The sequence below is a fragment of the Bison bison genome, unplaced genomic scaffold, assembly GCF_000754665.1.
Source record: "Bison bison bison isolate TAMUID 2011002044 unplaced genomic scaffold, Bison_UMD1.0 scf7180017864499, whole genome shotgun sequence".
NCBI lineage: Eukaryota > Metazoa > Chordata > Mammalia > Artiodactyla > Bovidae > Bison > Bison bison.
In genome coordinates, this window is record NW_011495058.1 from 9,792,871 (window position 1) to 9,812,585 (window position 19,715).

General features: G+C 39.3%; 1 protein-coding gene across 2 annotated transcripts in view; it reads left to right on the top strand.

Annotated features, from left to right (window-relative positions):
- VPS41 (vacuolar protein sorting 41 homolog (S. cerevisiae)) overlaps positions 1 to 19,715 on the top strand; it is a 200,589-nt gene that overhangs the window by 123,194 nt on the left and 57,680 nt on the right. For both annotated transcript variants that reach the window (XM_010829102.1, XM_010829103.1), the window contains 3 exons: positions 2,921 to 3,040; positions 4,271 to 4,417; positions 10,654 to 10,720. In XM_010829102.1, coding sequence (XP_010827404.1) covers positions 2,921 to 3,040; positions 4,271 to 4,417; positions 10,654 to 10,720 — 334 coding nt within the window. The remainder of the gene's footprint in view (positions 1 to 2,920; positions 3,041 to 4,270; positions 4,418 to 10,653; positions 10,721 to 19,715) is intronic.

Below are 19,715 nucleotides of genomic sequence, written 5' to 3' on the forward strand. Positions count from 1 at the left end.
TTTCTTGCTTTATTTTCTTGTCACCTGAGAATAAAGAGAATTATTCCCGAAGTTCTTTTCTGCTTTACGTTATGTCTCATTCAGGTGGTGGTAGGAGTAGGACATTTTTTCTTATTCCCTAGATAAGTTTTATTGTTTTCAAATCCTGAATTTTTCCAGTGTTTTCTTCTTTTTTTTTTTAATTTTATTTTATTTTTAAACTTTACAATATTGTATTAGTTTTGCCACAGTGTCTTCTTCTTGTGAGCTCATATTTATGAGACGTGGCTATGAAGTTGTCCATAGATTTTGTGAGAACTTGTCCAAATCTTTTACTCTGGACAGTGGTGGGAGAGCTTTTATGTTTTCCATTTTGCTGAATTGGAACATAATTGTCTGTTGGGAAAATGGATACAAAAGAATGCATTGGGTTGGCCAAAAAGTTCATTCGGGCTTCCTGTATGATGTCACAGAAAAATCCAAATGAACTTTTTTGGCCAACCTAGTAATTACCGGTGCAGCAGAGAAGTGCTGCATTTTAAAAAATAAGAGAACAAAAACAAAACTTGTTCTCTGTACTTATTAAGGCAGGTACTGCCCACCTCAGTAACGGGCATAGTTGCCCTCAGGAGGCCCTCTCCAGTCCCAGCCTGCCTGCTTTTTCCTTCCAAGCTGTTTCTCTGAGCAGCGGCCAGCGTGGCAGTTCAGGTGTGCTGTTGCCAGTGCTGACCAAGGACCCTGTGGCCCCCTCAGCCCCAGCCCCCACTGCACTGTGGCATCCTGCCATATACCTGACCGAGGTGGGCTCTTTCTTGTAATGAGTCAGCTCACAGCCTTCACCAGGATCCTCCTTCTGTTGTTTTACAGAACTTCTAATTTGAAATTGAGGGCTTATTTAATTTTCCTGACCCAGGTGCAGACTGTTGCCCTTTTAATATTCAATTGGCCATTTCTTGGTGGGTATTGGTGAGGGAGACGCCTCGCCCTGCATCTCCATGCCTCTCCCACTGGCCCTCCAGCAGAGCCGCCCTTCCAACAGGTGCTGGTGGAGCTCTCCCTGGCCCTGCCCACTTTTTTTTTTTACAGTCCCTGTCACCTGACTGAGGCCACTGACGTGGGGGACGACAGACCTTGTGGTCTTACCAGTTCCTCATGTTGAATACAATTGTCAGTAGCTACCTGTCTTTAGTGGAGCGTGACCTGATGTGTGGTAGGAGCCATACTCTCAAGCTTTCACCTCTGATCCCCAGTTTCAGACCTGTCCCATCACAAAACCCCGCACACACTCAGTGACCGCCTTAGCGCTGTTCTCTGCGGCGTCATGACCCAGGGGAGAGGCTGAGTCACAGCTGGAGGCCGTACCTAAGGGTCGCTAACTGGAAGCAGGCAGTCTTGATGATGGTGAGAATTTCTTAGAACCTGGGCCAGTCAAGATGGCTTTGAAGATCACTGAGCATGTAGAAGAGATCTATCCTGTGTGTATCCGATGGGAACACAGGACCACATGTCTTTAGTAAAGTTCTGCCTCCAGTCTCCAGTAAGGATGTTGTAAGGCTGCCTGCACTTGCATGGATGACAGAGAACTTTAAACATTTCTGGTATTTTTATGAGACTAAACTCAGCTTATTTATGATGATGGCCACTTATTTAATTATAACTCCCCCTCACCTTTTGTGTGTGTGTGTGTGCCCCTCTGGCTACTGAGAAAGATATATAAAAATATTAATAATGTGAATTTACTTTCTGTTACCTTTTTTTCTTCCTTTTTTGGAAGTGGGGTATTATCGTTGAAATTGACACTTATAATAGGACTTTTAAAAAGTCCATTAAGGAATGCTTTTAAAAAGATAACTGTGTTTCAGAATTCTATGTCTAACTTACATATTTTAAGTTGTACATTGTATAAATTATATATGTTGTATGTATTGTTATATATTGTATAAAGGTCTTTTCTTACAGGATTTAAATTGGATATAGCAAGAAAAAATTTTTGATTCCTTAATAATGTGTGGTTTCTAAAAGAACTACATCTCTGTGTAGAGGGTTTGACCAGTTATTTTTGGTCATAAAATTTATTCAACATATTTTTTTGATAGGTAGCTACTCTGAAATTCCTGTAGAAGTTAAATTCTAAAGCACATTTCTCTTGTGACATGAATAATTACTCCTCAAGTCATTGTTATTTTTCTTGAGTTAAATGAAAGACCCTTTCTAATCATTGCAGCTGAACCTGTGGCTAATCTTATTTTCAGAGAAAAGTTCTAAAGTCTTGATTTCCCAAATTACTAAATAAATTAATTCTGGTCAATTACTTGAAGAACTTTCTGTGGTAAAAATCTTTTGGCTAAATATTGTACATGCATTCTTTTTTCTCTGACTTTTGGTATTTTGGTGCCATCTTGTGGCTGGACTGTGTAATAACTTCAATACTGAAACATCTTAAACAGTGTCCTCCTGGACAGGATCAGATAGACTGGGAATACTTTCCAAAATGCGAATCATGTACCACTATAAGTCTGTATTTAAAGTATTGAGAGTCATTTGTTTGTTACTTGGATTTGTGGACACAGCGGGAGGAGAGGATGGGACGGATTGAGAAGGTGGTGTCGACATACAGACACTATTACGTGTATGATAGCTAGCCAGTGGGGACTTGCTGTGTAGCACAGGAGTCTCAGCCTGGTGCTCTGTGATGAGCTAGAGGGGTGGGGTCGCGGCTGGGCGATGGGAGGCGCATTCAAGAGACAGGGAATATACGTATACGTATGGCTAATTCATGATGTACAGAAGAAAATAGCGCAGCACCGTAAAGCAATTATCCTCCAATTAATTATTTTTTAAATTTGTTTGTTACTTGTTGAATGTCCAGGCAAAAATAATAAGGAATTTACCATATTGCTGTTGGTTTTTAAAATTCTGTTTTTATGATATTTGCCCCTAGTTGCTGCTGTTTGAACGATCTTGGATGAGCAGATGGAAGTCTTCAGTTCTGCATGAAGGGGAAGGGAACATAAGGAGTGTGAAGTGGAGGGGCCATCTGATTGCCTGGGCCAATAATATGGTAAAAGTGCATTTCTGTCTCTCTAAGGCTTGTTCAGCGCCAGAAGGATGGCCAGAACCAGAGGGCTGTGACAAAGGGTGGGGATGCCACGCCTCCCACCACCATTTCTGAAAGATGCTCATGGCTATTGATATCATACCCGGAAGGGTGAAGAAATTAGATTGCTTTTGGCTTTCATCAGAGAGTAATTTCCAACATATCCTGGACTCTATTTTAGAGGAAGAAACCCGAGGCATGGAGAATAGCCAAGAAAATGAAAAGGCATCTTAATAATGGAAGGGCTGCAATGGGAACATGGTTTTGAAAATACCATTTGCCTATTAGCCAAGGGCAAGTGCCAGTCGATATGAAACAAGGGCAGGATATTGCTGATTTCTTTTACTCCCAGAATAATCACTGACCCAAAATAGGCCTGCCTTTGAAAAAGTGGGTCCTAATTTTTGATGCTTCGCTTACCTCAAGTTTAGTCGATATGAGTTAGGGCGAATACAAAGTTTAAAATTACCTTTAGGACATCTAGCATAACTATAGCTTTTGGAATTTTGACGTACAATTTAGCAAGTCTCTGCTATTCCTTTTCTTATTTTGTCATGCTGCAACGTCATATGAGCTCTGTTCCCTGACCAGGTATCGAACCCAAGCCCCTTGCATTTGGAAGTCCCCAGCTATTCCATTTTGCATGGTAGAAACTTCCCGGAAGCTGCTGTACTAGTTGGGACTTTTCCTACGTCTTCTGGGTCGCAGTCATGGTCAACAGATGTATGGCCTCTTGGTTTATTTTCATTTAGCTGCTTGCTCAATGTTTCTTGATTTCAGTACTTTAAAATGTCAGGTGTAGTTTTCTTTACTTAGTGGGTTTTCAGATTCAAAGCTTTTCTGAAAAGCAAATCCCATCCTTGAGGTGTAACAATACATATGTAAATGTTTCTTGTCTGTCATTTTGGAAATGTAGTTGCTGATTCCTGTGCATTTACCATTTGTGTTGCTTGTGCCATCTGCTCATAAAATCTCCTTTGCCTGAAAAGAAGGATGGAGGTTTCCTTTTGTTCTGGGTTTTCACGGGATTCGTGTGGAGTCGGAACGTTTCTGTGGTTCCCAGTGGGACCCAATAAACACTGTCAATACTTGGCAGTGCTCGTTATCACTGGTGTATAGCAGTGGCCATTATTAAATTTCCTTTCACTTTCCTTCTCTCGAGTGCAGGATGCTTAATGCTACTTTATTTTCCAGGGCGTGAAGATTTTTGACATCACCTCAAAGCAGAGAATCACGAACGTGCCCCGGGATGATATAAGTCTTCGCCCAGATATGTATCCCTGTAGCCTCTGCTGGAAGGACAATGTGACGCTGATCATTGGCTGGGGGACGTCTGTCAAGGTGAGTTTACTTGTCTTTCTCATCAGTCCATGTTATAGAGCTACTGATGATGGTCCAAAGGAATGAGTTCCTTTGTGTGTGTGTGTGTACTGTTTCTGAAGTCCTTATTAAATCTGTTATGGCATTGCCTGTGTTCTCTGTTCTGGTCCCTTGGCCCTGAGGCATGTGGGATCTTAGTTCCCTGACCAGAGATCAGACCCGCACCCCTTGCATTGGAAGGCCAAGTCCCAACCACTGGACCTCCATGGAAGTCCAAGAATATGAGTTCTTGAATGGCTTCTCAGAGCCAAAATATTTTCACCTGCATATTATGGTCATGGGATAAGTGTGAGTTTTCAGATCTGTCCTTTCTCATGACCTTATCCATGTTCAGAACGGTGTAACCTTTCTGATCTTTTTTTAATTTCCTGTAACCCAGTAGGCCTTAGCTGTTTATGGAATATGCATTGTGTTACTGGTTCACTTGGGTCCCTTTCTTTGTTTCCTTCCATTTCCCTTAGCTTTGATCCTGAGCTGCTTCAGTAGAACTGATGGTGGGAAAAGAAGGTTGAAATGAAATCATCCTGCTTGCTTGCTAGTAGTTTGGTGGAGTAAAGGCCCAGGCTTATTATGGATGATACAACTTGGGGCTGTTTTGTCACATATATAGCCTGCCTTTTATATGCCTAGGTAGATGAAGCTGTTCTGCAGAACGAGGCCCAAAGTCTATTCACCCTTATTTCGTACCTAGTAGCACTTGTCTCATATTAGGTATTTCAGAGCAAAAGTTGTTTGTTTCCCTTTAAAAATATATACCTTCATCTAAATAAAGTAAAACTTAGCTGAGATAAAGATGTTGTAAGAAGATATCCCAGCAGCAGTCTAATGGAAGGGCTCAGGCTGTAGAGTCACACGGACCTGAAATCCGTTCCAGTTTTCCCACTGAACTTCCTGTGTGACCCTCTCTAAGCCTCACTCTCCTCATCTGCAAAATGGGAGTGCTGATAGTTCTCACATCACACATTTTGGGGCAGTTTAATGAAGAACTTAGTATAGGATCTGGCATACCGTGTGCAGGAAATATAAGCTGTCATAGTTACGTCAGAAAATTCCAGAAAGGTCATGAAAGAGACATGGCTGTTGAAAATCCCTCTGTGAAAAAGAAAACATAAAAATTATTAATGTGGCGATTGTTACCATCAAAATAAGCATTATTAGTTTAAGGTAGATCTAGTTATGATTCAGGTTCTCTTTTTTAGTAGAACATGTGGTAATTGTTTCCATGTGTTAAATGAACACAACAGTCACGTTTAAGGTAATAGGAAGGAGGTTGTACCTCAAAGTCAAGGACAAAAGAGGGCTTCTCAGTCTCCCTATCCCAGTACTGATCCAGTAAACTGATGTTCTGGATAGTTTTTAAGTATCTTAAATAGACCAAGTGGCTTTTCCCCTTGTTTTAAAGTTGGGACTTCCTTTTCTTTTCTTTTTTGGTGAAAGGAAAGGGAAACTAGCCTATTGGGACATGAAAGAAATTCAATGATTGCTTCTGGAAATGCTTCCTCCACTAGGTGAATTATGGTCCCCAAGATAGCAATCTTGATTCCCACCACCTATAAATGTTTCTTTATGCGGTAAAGAGCCGAGCAAAAAGATACGACTAACTAAGCCTCTATAGATGGGGAGGTTATCCTGCATTGTCTGTTGTTGTTATTCAGTCACCAAGTTGTGTCTGACTTTTTGCATCCGCATGAACTGCAGCACCCTAAGCTCCTCTGTCCTTCACTCTCTCCCGGAGTTTGCTGAAATCATGTCCATTGAGTCAGTGATGCCATCCAACCATCTCATCCTCTGTCACTCCCTTCTCCTTTTGCCTTCAATCTTTTCCGGCATGAAAGATTTTTCCAATGTTTTTCCAATTTTTCCAAGATTTTTCAGCTCTTCGCATCAGGTGGCCAAAGTGTTGCAGTTTCACCTTCAGCATCAGTCCTTCCAAGGAATATTCAGGACTGATTTCCTTTAGGAATGACTGGTTTGATCTCCATGCAGTCCAAGGGACTCTCAAGAGTCTTCTCCAACACCAAAGTTCAAAAGCATCAATTGTTCAGTGCTCAGCTTTCTTTATGGTCCAACTCTCACATCCATACATGACTACTAAAAAAGCCAGAGCTTTGACTACCTGGACCTTTGTTGGCAAAGTAATGTCTCTGCTTTTTAATATGCTGTCTGGGTTGTTCATAGCTTTTCTTCCAAGGAGCAAGCATCTTTTAATTTCATGGCTGCAGTCACCATCTGCTGTGATTTTGGAGCCCAAGAAAATAAAGTCTGTCACTGTTTCCATTGTTTCCCCATCTGTTTGCTATGAAGTGATGGGACTAGATGCCATGGATCTTTGTTTAATGAATGATGAGTTTTAAGCCATCTTTTTCACTCTCCTCTTTCACTTTCATCAAGAGGCTCTTTAGTTCCTCTTCACTTTCTGCCATTAGAATGGTACCATGTATATCTGAAGTTGTTGTTATATCTTCTGGCAGTCTTGATTCCAATTTGTGATTCATCCAGCCCAGCATTTTGCATGATGTACTGTGCATATAAGTTAAATAAGCAAGGTGACAGTATACAGCTTTAACCTATTCCTTTCCCAATTTTGAACCAGTCTGTTGTTCCATGCCTGGTTCTAACTGTTGCTTCTTGACCTGCATTCAGGTTTTTCAGGAGACAGGTATGGTGGTTTGATATTCCCATCTCTTTAAGAATTTTCTACAGTTTGTTGTGATCCACATAGTGGATCACAAAAAGACTTCAACATAGTCAATGAAGCAGAAGTAGATGTGTTTCTTTCTGGAGAGAGGGGAGTTCCGTTTGCTTTTTCTGTGATTTAGTGAATGTTGGCAATTCTATCTCTCATTCCTCTGCCTTTTCTAAATCCAGCTTGCGCATCTGAAAGTTCTTGTTTTATGTACTGTTGAAGCCTAGCATGTGAATAATGCAATTGGGTGGTAGTTTAAACATTTTTTGGCATTGCCCTTCTTTGGGATTCGGATGAAAACTAACCTTTTCCAGTCCTGTGGCCATTGCTGAGTTTTGCAAATTTGCTGACATATTGAGTGCAGCACTTTAACAGCATCATCTTTCAGGATTTGAAATAGCTCAGCTAAAGCTATCTTTGTTTATAGTAATGCCTCCTAAGGCCTGGTTGACTTCACACTCCAGGATATATGGTTTTAGTTGAGTGGCCACACCATTGTGGTTATCTGGGTCATTAAGACCTTTTTTGCATAGTTCTTCTGTATATTCTTGCCACCTGTTCTTAAAATCTTCTGCTTCTATCAGGTCCATACTGTTTCTGTCCTTTATTGTGCCCATCTTTGCATGAAACGGTCTCTTGGTATCTCTTATTTTCTTGAAGAGGTCTCTAGTCTTTCCCATTCTATTGTTTTCCTCTATTTCTTTGTATTGTTCACTTAAGAAGGCTTTCTTATCTCTCCCTGCTATTCTCTGGAACTCTGTATTCAGTTGGATATATCTTTGCCTTTTCTTCTTTTCTTTTCTCTTCTTTTCTCGGCTACGTGTAAGGCCTCCTCAGACAACCACTTTGCCTTCTTGCATTTCTTTTTCTTGGGGATGGTTTTGGTCACCACCTCCTGTACAGTGTTACAAGCCTCCATCTATAGTTCTTCAGGCACTTTGTGTACTAGATCTAATCCCTTGAATCTGTTCATCACATCCACTACATAATCATAAGGGGTTTGATTTAGCTCATACCTGAATGGTCTACTTTCTTCAATTTAAGCCTGAATTTTGCAGTAAGGAGCTCATGATCTGAACCAGTAAGATCCAGGTCTTGTTTTTTCTTTGACTGCAGAAATGTACATTGATCTATCAATTCTACGTCTAGGAATTTATCCTAATGAAACAGAAGTCCAAAAGTTGTATATAGGAGCATGTTGATGCATTATTGCTGGCATCAGAAAGAGATAGGAAGCAAAAAACTACTGTCTAAAATAGGATTGACTAAATTACAGTTCATTCATGTAATGAAATACTATAAAGATATTGAAGAATCATGTAAGGAAATTTAAATAGCACATTAAAATATTTGTAGTAATTTTAGGTTAAGAAAAGTAGCTTCTCCAAAAGTGTGAATTGTTAATAGTGTTCAGTTTGTTCTGAGACAATGTATGATTTGTTTTTTCCCCTTTGGATTTTCTGTATTTTAGAAATTTTCATGTTGTAGGGACACTTAGGGATACAGCTATAAAATAGTGCAATAAATGTTGTCTAAAAGAAGTTTGTATAGAATCAGTACTTATGACTCAGTCTTTTTTTTTTAATTGAACTGTAGTTGATTTACAATGTTGTGTTAATTTCTGCTGTACAGTAGAGTGAGTCAGTTACACACATGTATATATCTACACATATTCTTTTTCATATTCTTTTCCACTATCATTTATCATAGGTTATTGAACATAGTTCCCTGTGCTATACAGTAGGTCCTTGTTGTTTATTCATTCTATATGTAATAGTTCGCATCTCCTAACCCCAAATTTCCTATCCTTCCTTCCACTTGTCCCCTCCCCTTTGGCACCAAGTATGGTAATCTCTAGGTCCATCCATGTTGTTGCAAGTGGCATTGTTTCATGCATTTTTAGGGCTGAGTAATATTCTGTTGTTTATATGTACCACATCTTCTGTATCCATTCATCTGTTGATGGACGTTTGAGCCTCAGTCTTAAACTGGATGGCTGAACTATGTAAATTTTTCTCAGTTCTTATTACAAAATAGAGTACATCTCCTTTAGAAAACACAGCAAAAAATAATCATAAAATATCCATAGTCTTATTATCCTAAAACATCCACAGTTAACACACATATGTGCTATGGTCTGTGTGTGTGTGTAGATATATACATACACACACATACATATATATATATATAAAATAAATATATAAAATTTCTATTCAAACTGTGTACATATAATTTAAGATATGAGTTGGAAGACTTTCTGTAAAAGGCTGGTGGTAAAGATTTTAAACTTTAAGTGAAGTAAGTGAAAGTTACTGAGTCATGTCTGACTCTCTGCAACCTCAGAATTCTTCAGGTCAGAATACTGGAGTGGGTAGCCTTTCTCTTCTCCAGGGGATCTTCCTGACCCAGGGATCAAACCCAGGTCTCCCACATTGCAGGCGGATTCTTTACCAGCTGAACCATAAGGGAAGCCAAAAGAATACTGGAGTGGGTAGCCTATCCCTTCTCCAGCGAATCTTCCAGACCTAGGAATCGAACCAGGGTTTCCTGCATTGCAGGCAAATTCTTTACCGGCTGAGCTACCAGGGAAGCCCTTTGCCTGCTACATATTGTTTCTGCCAAGCAATTTCCTTTTTATTTGTTTTTCCTTCCCAGTCTCTGTCCTCTCCTTTTCACTTTTTCAAACCTTCAAAAATGTAAAGATTATTTTCAGCTTACAAGTTGTAAAAAAATAGACCAGAGGCTAGGCTGTAGTTACCATCTGTGATTTAAATTATGTAATACATTTATTTTAATGAGCTTGAGAGAAGAAGAAGAGCATGTGACACTTTTGCAAAGTAGTATTTAGCAACAGTGAAATAAATTACTAAAATGTGATCAGAAACACTAGACCTATGTGGGCGTTGCCCAGACTAGCCATTGGGCATTTGGGGCTCTGCTTTTGCTGGAGTTTTATTTGGATGATGATTGAAGGAGTCTGTCAATAGAGTTGCAGAAAATGGGTCATTGGAAACGTCTTAAAACTATATTCACTTCCTTCTTTTCTTTGTTCCTGAATAAAACTTTATTGGAGAATAATATGTCTGGGACCTGGCAGCATGAGAGTAGGGCTCCTCAGGTTACTCAGTGGTAAAGAATCTGCTTGCCAGTGCAGAAGAAATGTGAGTTCGATCCCTGGGCTTGGAAGATCCCCTGGAGTAGGAAATGGTAACCTGGTCTAGTATTCTTGCCTGGAGAATTCCATGGACAGTGGAGCCTGGGGGCTACAGTCCATGAGGTCACAAAGAGTAGGACATACCTGAGCAACTGAGCACACCATGTTGGAGGATATAAATAAAGGTTGCTGTATGTCACTGAAATTAATTTCTATCACTTAAGTCATAGGGTAGGATGTGTGCATCCTGTCTTCAGTGCTACATGGCTAGTTTAGCAAAGTACCATATAGTGAATGAGATGTGATGAAGAGTTTTCTATCACATGAATAAAAATGACCTTTGGCTTTCCTTTCTAGATATGCTCCGTGAAGGAACGGCACGCCAATGAAATGAGGGACTTGCCAAGTCGATATGTTGAAATAGGTATGCCTTCTGTGGTGTAAACCTTCAAAAGAGAATCCATGTTATGAGGGGAGTACCTAAGGCCATGTTCTTCAGGGCTCACCATTGGCACCTCGATGAAATAAATCAAGAAGCTTTTGAGTTTCGAAACTTGGCTGTAGAGACCTTTTGTCCTAACTCTATTTCAAGTTTTTAACAATAATTTTGTAGTTGGCTTTGACGTTAAATAAACATGGGTTTGGGGTTCTGGTTCTATTATTTAAACTACCTACACTTTGGACAGATGTCCATGTGCCTCAATAGTCTCATCTATGAAATGCGGAAAAGAATATGCATCCCATAGGTTGTTTGTGAAGATTCCAAGAGTCCGTGCACAGCTCATAACACAGGACTGACACTTGGTCCTGATTCCTTATGCCTTCTAAATATTTACTTTCTTCATCACTGGTCTGGTCCAAGCTGCCATGGTCTTTTGTCTGGATCACTGCAGCAGACCCTTAACTGGTTCATCTCTTTCCACCATGAATTACTGTGCGCTAGTCCCCCCACTGCAGTCAAAATACAGATCAGACAGTGTCACCACTCTTCAGTGCCTTCCCAGTGTTCTTAGATAAAGGTGAGACTCCTTAAGTCGACCATGGGGATCTGCACTGGCACTCACTTGCCTTCCTAACTTCAGCTCACAACAAGCGTCTCTTTGGTCTCTGTGTTCCAGCCACACTGGCTTTCTTCCACCCACCCATGCTGCTTCTGTGCTTCTTCCCATCTCTCTAGAATGTTTGTCTTGCCTCCTTTTGCTTATGGATCCCTTATCACCTTTAATTAAACCTCAGCTCAAATGTTGCTTTCCTGGGCAAGCCCACTGGCCATCTCTCAGCAGCTCACATCCCCCTGGGATGGACATGTAGCATTTCCCTTTCTGGATGTTGTTTGAGTTGCAGTGATCATGTGATTATGTGGTGCATTTCTGTCTCTTCCATCAGAATGTAACCTCCTGTTTTTGCTTAGTGTTTGTTTCTCAGGGATCTGGCACCATGCATGACACATGGCAGGTAGAAAGCAATATTAGGTTGGATAAATCAGACTCTGGGAAACAAGTATTCAGGCAAAGTATGCCAAGGGGGCTATGCCGCTACTTATATAAGTTTTATGACCTAGTGCCAAAGTTATTCATACAGAAAAAGTGAAAACTGACTGATATTTGTCAATTAAACAAATAGAATAAAAACTCTTTTTGTATTATTTAGTACCGAACAACAGAAGACAGTTTTGTGGCAAAAAAAAAAAAAAAAAAGGTTTGCCATGTTATGTGTCAGGTAAATAGTTTGTTTACCCATTTGGATGGGAGAGGAGGAATATACATTTGATGGGTTGTCATAAACAGGGAGAAGCTGAGCTAAATCATTTGCACAAGACTGTATTTCTACAAACAAAGATATTCCCACCTGGCTAATATGTAACATTTAAATATTTTATACTTGAAGTCATAGATTGGTGGTAGGGTTTTGATCATTGTAGTTGTTGTTTGCCTTAGAAGGGTAAATGAATATATAAATTCACAGTTTGGATTGCTTGGGGTATGGACAGTATAGGTGTATGCAGAATATAATGGTACTGAGAAAAACTGAGTAACCTGATAAAAAGGCAGAACTAGAAGATAAAGATAGTTATTTCAGTCTTTCTCCTGTTCTGTCTCTCCTGTGCCCACCAGTGAAAAACCTGAAAGTCTCAATGCTGTGTCCCGAGAGATAAGTATTAGAATATTTTAAGTGCAGGTAGATAGAAAAGGGCAATAACTGTGGGAATTTTAGGGTGTAAAGATTGCCTGGAAGGCGTGAAAATGTAGCAGTGCCATCTTTTCTCCTTACTTGGTGTTATTGCTCAAGCACTAGGTATGGGGTATTGTGCTATGTACTATCTGCTTTAGTCCACTTTACCACCACAGCAGCCCTTTGAAGGTCAGGTAGTGGTCGTCTTATTCTATAGATGAAAAAAACTGAGGCTCATGGTGGGAAATAACTCATCCAAGATCTTATTGCCGTGCCATTAAAATGGATAGACTCTAACCCCATAGAATGACCGAGCAAGGAGGCCAGGCCGTTTGCCGAATTCCTGTCTGATCTTGATAAGTACTTTAATGTCCCTGAGCTAGACTTCCTTCACTTGCAAAATGGAGATTAGGGACTTCCGTAGTGGCCCAGACTTCCACTGCAGGGGGCACAGGTTCTGTCCATGGTCTGGAAAATAGATCCCATGTGCCTCATGGTGTGGCCAAAAGAAATTTTTTTTTAGTAAAAAAAAATAAAAAGAAATAAAATGGAGATGATGAGACCTACCATTCCAGATGGCTGGGAGAATTAGGTGTGATGTAAGGAAAGTCTGCAACACACTCCGTGGCATACAGTAGATGCTCACTGAACCACAGTGGTTGTCATCACTGTGCAGACTTTCATCCCAGCTCCTCAACTGCTAATAGCTACAGCCCTGGGATCACATTATTAAAGTGTAGTTCATCTGTACTACAATTTCCGTGAAATAGACCGTCTGCGGGTACCAACGATATCACATTACAGACATTTTACTACTATGGTTAGTGGTTAAGTACCATTTTTTTCCCCTCTTGAGAGCAGACCTTTAAGAATATAAACCATTTCCACAGCAGGAGGCAAAGTGGTTTGGATAAGAGTCCTTGACTAGGATAAAGGAAAAGAGAAATATTAGTGGGTTTGGATTACAATTTGCTTTAGCCCTAGACATTATAAGACACTGTTCTTTACTAAATGAGGTGAAAATGGCATTGAGATGGAAGAAATGTCTGTGGCTGTACATTCCTTAGAAGCCAGATGTTTATAGCGCTTCCTTACAAGGCAGAATCTCAAAAACAATGTAGAAGTTATTCCTCTCAATAAGATATTAATGTATTCTTGTAAGCGAAAGACAATATTGATAGTAAATATGAAGCTTACTGGCCAGTCTTGAACCCATGAAGACATAAGATTACTTAAGACTTTTTAGATGTCATTTATTCTTCCATATTACATTGTTAAAAATAAAATATGTTGTGGTCCATGACTGCTTTACTTATTTTAACTTAACTTGGTTGTCTTGTCATGGGACTCCCTAACCCTCTGGTACTTTTCATAATAAAATGTTGGGGGAAAATATTCAGTACAGAAGAATTAGTAGATTATAATCAAACTGAATTCTAACAGAGCAGAAAACCATACTGGGCTAGATACTTAAGCACAAACACCCTGAACTGTCCTGATTCTCATTGAGATTTAGACACAGAGATGAAACTTTTCACCAAAGTCATCCTTGGTCCTAATGGAATGATAATTTGGAGCTGATGTTATGTTTTTGGGAAATGGATCCAATATTGATGTGTCATTTGGGGGGCATCTCCTGTCAGGGGCAGATAATTTACATGCAAGGAATTAACGATTAACTCCCTAGTCTTGATCTCGTGTGGAAATTTGTTTCAAAAAAATAATAAGGGAAAATCTATATGGGAAGCTATGTAGAATGAGAGGAGCCAGGAAGATAGGGAGGAGAAAAGCAAGGGACATCTTTTTCACTTTAATTAAACAGAGTCCATATCTTTAGTTGACTATATGCTGTGGCTCTGTTTAGTACATTGTTCTATTTGCAGCCTCTTGATTGGGAAAACGGTGATTTGGAAATTGAAGGGCTTTTTGCATGAAATAAGAGAGCTGTGAAATTAATACCCTTCTTAGATCTAACTGTCTCTGTCTCCAGCCACCTGTTAGCGTTCTGACCCAGACACACAGGTTCCAGCAGTGGGACAGTTCTGAGCATGAGAGTAACAAGGGTTATCTCCATGTCACAGTCTCAGCAGGAATCAGGATAGTTCAGGGTGATTTGCTTACGGGTTTAACTCTGTGTGGTTTTCTGTTCTCTTAGAATTTAGTTCGATTCTGTCTATTAATTCTTCTCTTCTGCTTTAATTTTTTCCCAACAGTTTATTATGACAATTATTAAACATACAAAAAGTAAAGAATTTGACTGTGGGTTCCTATTTACTCACCTCCTCGATTCTGCAATTAAGGTTTTATTGTGCTTGTTTTATTACTTGTCTGTTCCTCTGTCCATTCCCCCTCTTCTTCTCTCTCAGTGCTGGAGGCTCAAATGTTTGTTGCAAGTAGAATGAATAAATTTTCTTTACAGTAAGAGTGGTAAGAAATCTGAAGCACCTGAAGTAAGAAGCGTATTTTGTTCATTTTATAATCCCCACCACCAGGCACATGCTGCATGCATTACAAACAGAATTTCATTTAATCTTCATGATGATTCCAGTGGAGGGGTTATTACACCATTGTACAGGTAAAGAGGCTGAGGTTCAGAGGGATCAAGTAACCTGCTTAAGATGATGACTTCAAAAGCAGAGAAGGCAGCATCTGAACCCAGATAAGCCTAGTTTCAAAGCTGTTGCCTCTAACTACTGTGCCGTGCTTTCTTCCCTGCATGCCTTCCGCCTAACCCCTGCCCTCATTTGCAGCCAGAGTAACTGATGAAAAGCAGTTTGCTCTGGGCACTCAGATACAAACCATGGGGTAGAAATGCTATGAAGACTCTTTAAATATGCCAGTGAGGATGTCTGCTTACCTGTTCTTCAAATAGCCTGATAAAATGGAAATGCAGTACATTTGTTTTTGTTTTATTTGGCTTCAGTGAAGTGTCTCATTTAGAAAGCAGAAATGTTATATCCCCTTATTGCATTCTGGGACTGACAGCCCTTCATTATTTTCTCAGAGAACTCTAGAACCTAGCTGCCTTGCATGGCTGTCAAAATTGTTTCTGAGGAAAGGGAATCACATCCAGACTGGGATGTGACTCTTGCAGCCCTTTGAAAAAGAGGAAAAGCTCTTATGTGCGCTTTCCTAGTGTTCGACATAAGTTTAGTTGGTGCATCAAGGTAGTTTTGGAAACTTTTGTGGGGGTGCAGGTGGTTAGGTCTCTGAATTTTTTTATTTTGTTATGGTAAAAACACTTTGCATGAGATCTACTGTCTTAACAAATTTTTTAAGGGTATGATGCATTGTCATTGCTGATGCGTATAATGTTGTACAGCAGATCTCAAACTTAATTCATCTTGCTTAACTACAACTTTATGTCTGTTGATCAGCAACTCCCCATTTCCTCTCCCTAGCCCTTGCAACTACCACTTTCCTCTTTGATTCTGTGATTTTGACTATTTTAGGTACCTCATACAAGTGGAATCATGTAATATTTGTCTTTCTGTGACTGGCTTATATCACTTAGCATAATATCCTCAGAGTTCATCCACGGTGTTGCATGTTGTTGCAAAATTCTCTCTTTTTTTGAGGCTGAATGGTATTCCATCTTTAAGCATTGCTCTGTGGATAGACATTGGGTTGATTCCATATCTTGACTGTTGTAAATAGTGCTGCTATGATCATGGGAGTGCTAATGTCTCTTCAAGATCCTGATTTCAGTTCTTTGGGATTGATACCCAGAAGGACGATGCTGGAACATATGGTGGTTCTATCTGAAACTTTTTTTGAGGAAACTCCATACTCTTTTTCATAATGGTTTTACACTTTGCATTTCAACCAACTTTCTCCACATCTGTACCAACACTTATTTTTGTTTGATTTGAAAATAGCCCTTTTACAACTTAAAGTATAACTATTTGGTTTGAACCTTTTGACCCAAGTTCTTCGAACATCCCCTGGTCTATGGTGTAAGTAGTGTGTGGTCAGCTTCTCATTAAATCACTCAGCATTGGTGTTTCTTTGTGAGTTCTGGAGTTTAGTATATGAGATAATCACATCTGCTTAGCTTTGATCACAGTGATCACAGTGTGTACTGAATATTGATTCGAAAATATGAAATTAAATTGAAGGCTTAACTTGTCTTAAATGGCTTTGACCTATGTGTAATATTGGTTCCTGATTTGGATGTTTTAGTAATTTTGTCCTTTAGCCATTTCCTTCTGTTTCACTCCCCTATATTATACCTTGTCTGTAACTTGCTGACGTAAAGCATAGTAAAGTCACTTTTGCTTTAGTGCATCAGCTTCATATCAATCCTGAGGATGTTGAAATGTGATTTCCAAATATATTTTCTTGGATCAGTGGTCACATTGACAGAGTGTCCAAATTTCTCAGAGTCTGTGGACATTATATCCAGTTATGAAATACTAATATCTGGTGACTAAAGGGTCAGAGTCTCTTGGAAATAAGGAACTATCATAAAGGGACCTTGATGCTTTTCATATGTGAATATAAGACAATGGAAGATAATTGTTCTTATTGATAAATTGCTTAAAATTTTCTTTCATTTTTGAAGAATCATAGAAACCAAAATTTATAGAAAGGTATGTCCCTGGTGGTCCGGTGGTTAAGACTTCACCTTCCAATGCAGGGGCTGTGGGTTCAATCCCTGGTCAGGGAGCTAAGATCTCACATGCCTTGCGGCCAAAAAACCAAAGTGTAGAATAGAAGCAATATTGTAACAAAGTCAATAAAGACTGTAGAGTCCACATTAAAAAAAAAAAAAAAAGCTTTAAATAAAATTATAGGATATCACTTTATTTAGTTTCAATGAAGATCTCGAATCCTTCTAGGTCACATCTAGCTAATGGGCATTTTGCACCAGTAAAGGGAAAACAAGAACCCAAAATAAAAGTCAGCACATGTTCTCTGTGCTTCAGTGCACGGAAAATGCCAAAGAAGGGCTCGGCACCCTTGCCGCATGCAGCAGAAGTGGCAGCAAGTTGTCAGACCCCTCACTTTTCCCGTTCCAGCTAACATGGTGGAACCTTGGCACCTCTGTGGGCTTGTTTATGTTTTCTAGTGTGACTTATATCTGGGGAAAGTAAGAGTTCAAATTCCTGCTTTTATTGCCTTCTACTTAAGTGACTTTAGTCAAGTTACTTATCATCCCTGAGCTTCAAGTCCCTTTTAAGATAAGTATAAAGTTATCATGGTGAAAAAAGATCATGTTTGTAATATACTCAGCATCCTGCTTGTCAGCAATGTTCATTAAATGGAAGCTATTATTAATATGACTGTTATATTTTGTTAGTGAGAGAGAACAACAGTAGTTTCTTTTAACAGTCAGAAGAGTAAAACATTCGTGTTTCATAAAGTCAATTGAAAGAGAATAGGGGAAAGATATAAATAAGGATTTACTAAATTATTCTGAAAAGGTTAATACATCTCATAAGACAGCTCATAGGTACACATAATAAGACTATTTATTATTCTTTAGGGTTGAAGACAATGATATTATTGAGATAAACTAGTTGTGAATTATTTGGAGGATGATCTTTTTATCCAGACCCAAATAAAATCTTGATTTTTATTTTTGACAATCTAATACACATTAGTTTTTAATATTTTTTTTGCTGTTATTTTTTTTGTTTTGTTTTGTTTTTACATTTTTTTTCTTTTTTCTTTTTTAATTTTATTTTTAAACTTTACATAATTGTATTAGTTTTGCCAAATATCAAAATGAATCCACCACAGTTATACATGTGTTCCCCATCCTGAACCCTCCTCCCTCCTCCCTCCCCATACCATCCCTCTGGGTCGTCCCAGTGCACTAGCCCCAAGCATCCAGTATCGTACATCGAACCTGGACTGGCATCTCGTTTCATACATGATATTTTACATGTTTCAATGCTATTCTCCCAAATCTTCCCACCCTCTCCCTCTCCCTCAGAGTCCATAAGACTGTTCTATACATCAGTGTCTCTTTTGCTGTCTCGTACACAGGGTTATTGTTACCATCTTTCTAAATTCCATATATATGTGTTAGTGTACTGTATTGGTGTTTTTCCTTCTGGCTTACTTCACTGTGTATAATAGGCTCCAGTTTCATCCACCTCATTAGAACTGATTCAAATGTATTCTTTTTAATGGCTGAGTAATACTCCATTGTGTATATGTACCACAGCTTTCTTATCCATTCATCTGCTGATGGGCATCTAGGTTGCTTCCATGTCCTGGCTATTATAAACAGTACTGCGATGAACATTGGGGTACACGTGTCTCTTTCCCTTCTCAGTGTGTATGCCCAGCAGTGGGATTGCTGGATCATAAGGCAGTTCTATTTCCAGTTTTTTAAGGAATCTCCACACTGTTCTCCATAGTGGCTGTACTAGTTTGCATTCCCACCAACAGTGTAAGAGGGTTCCCTTTTCTCCACACCCTCTCCAGCATTTATTGTTTGTAGACTTTTGGATCGCAGCCATTCTGACTGGTGTGAGATGGTACCTCATAGTGGTTTTGATTTGCATTTCTCTGATAATGAGTGATGTTGAGCATCTTTTCATGTGTTTGTTAGCCACCTGTATGTCTTCTTTGGACAAATGTCTAGTTCTTTGGCCCATTTTTTGATTGGGTCATTTATTTTTCTGGAGTTGAGCTGTAGGAGTTGCTTGTATATTTTTGAGATTAGTTGTTTGTCAGTTGCTTCATTTGCTATTATTTTCTCCCATTCTGAAGGCTGTCTTTTCACCTTGCTAATAGTTTCCTTTGATGTGCAGAAGCTTTTAAGGTTAATTAGGTCCCATTTGTTTATTTTTGCTTTTATTTCCAATATTCTGGGAGGTGGGTCATAGAGGATCCTGCTGTGATGTATGTCAGAGAGTGTTTTGCCTATGTTCTCCTCTAGGAGTTTTATAGTTTCTGGTCTTACGTTTAGATCTTTAATCCATTTTGAGTTTATTTTTGTGTATGGTGTTAGAAAGTGTTCTAGTTTCATTCTTTTACAAGTGGTTGACCAGATTTCCCAGCACCGATTGTTAAAGAGATTGTCTTTAATCCATTGTATATTCTTGCCTGCTTTGTCAAAGATAAGGTGTCCATAGGTGCATGGATTTATCTCTGGGCTTTCTATTTTGTTCCATTGATCTATATTTCTGTCTTTGTGCCAGTACCATACTGTTTTGATAACTGTGGCTTTGTAGTAGAGCCTGAAGTCAGGTAGGTTGATTCCTCCAGTTCCATTCTTCTTTCTCAGGATC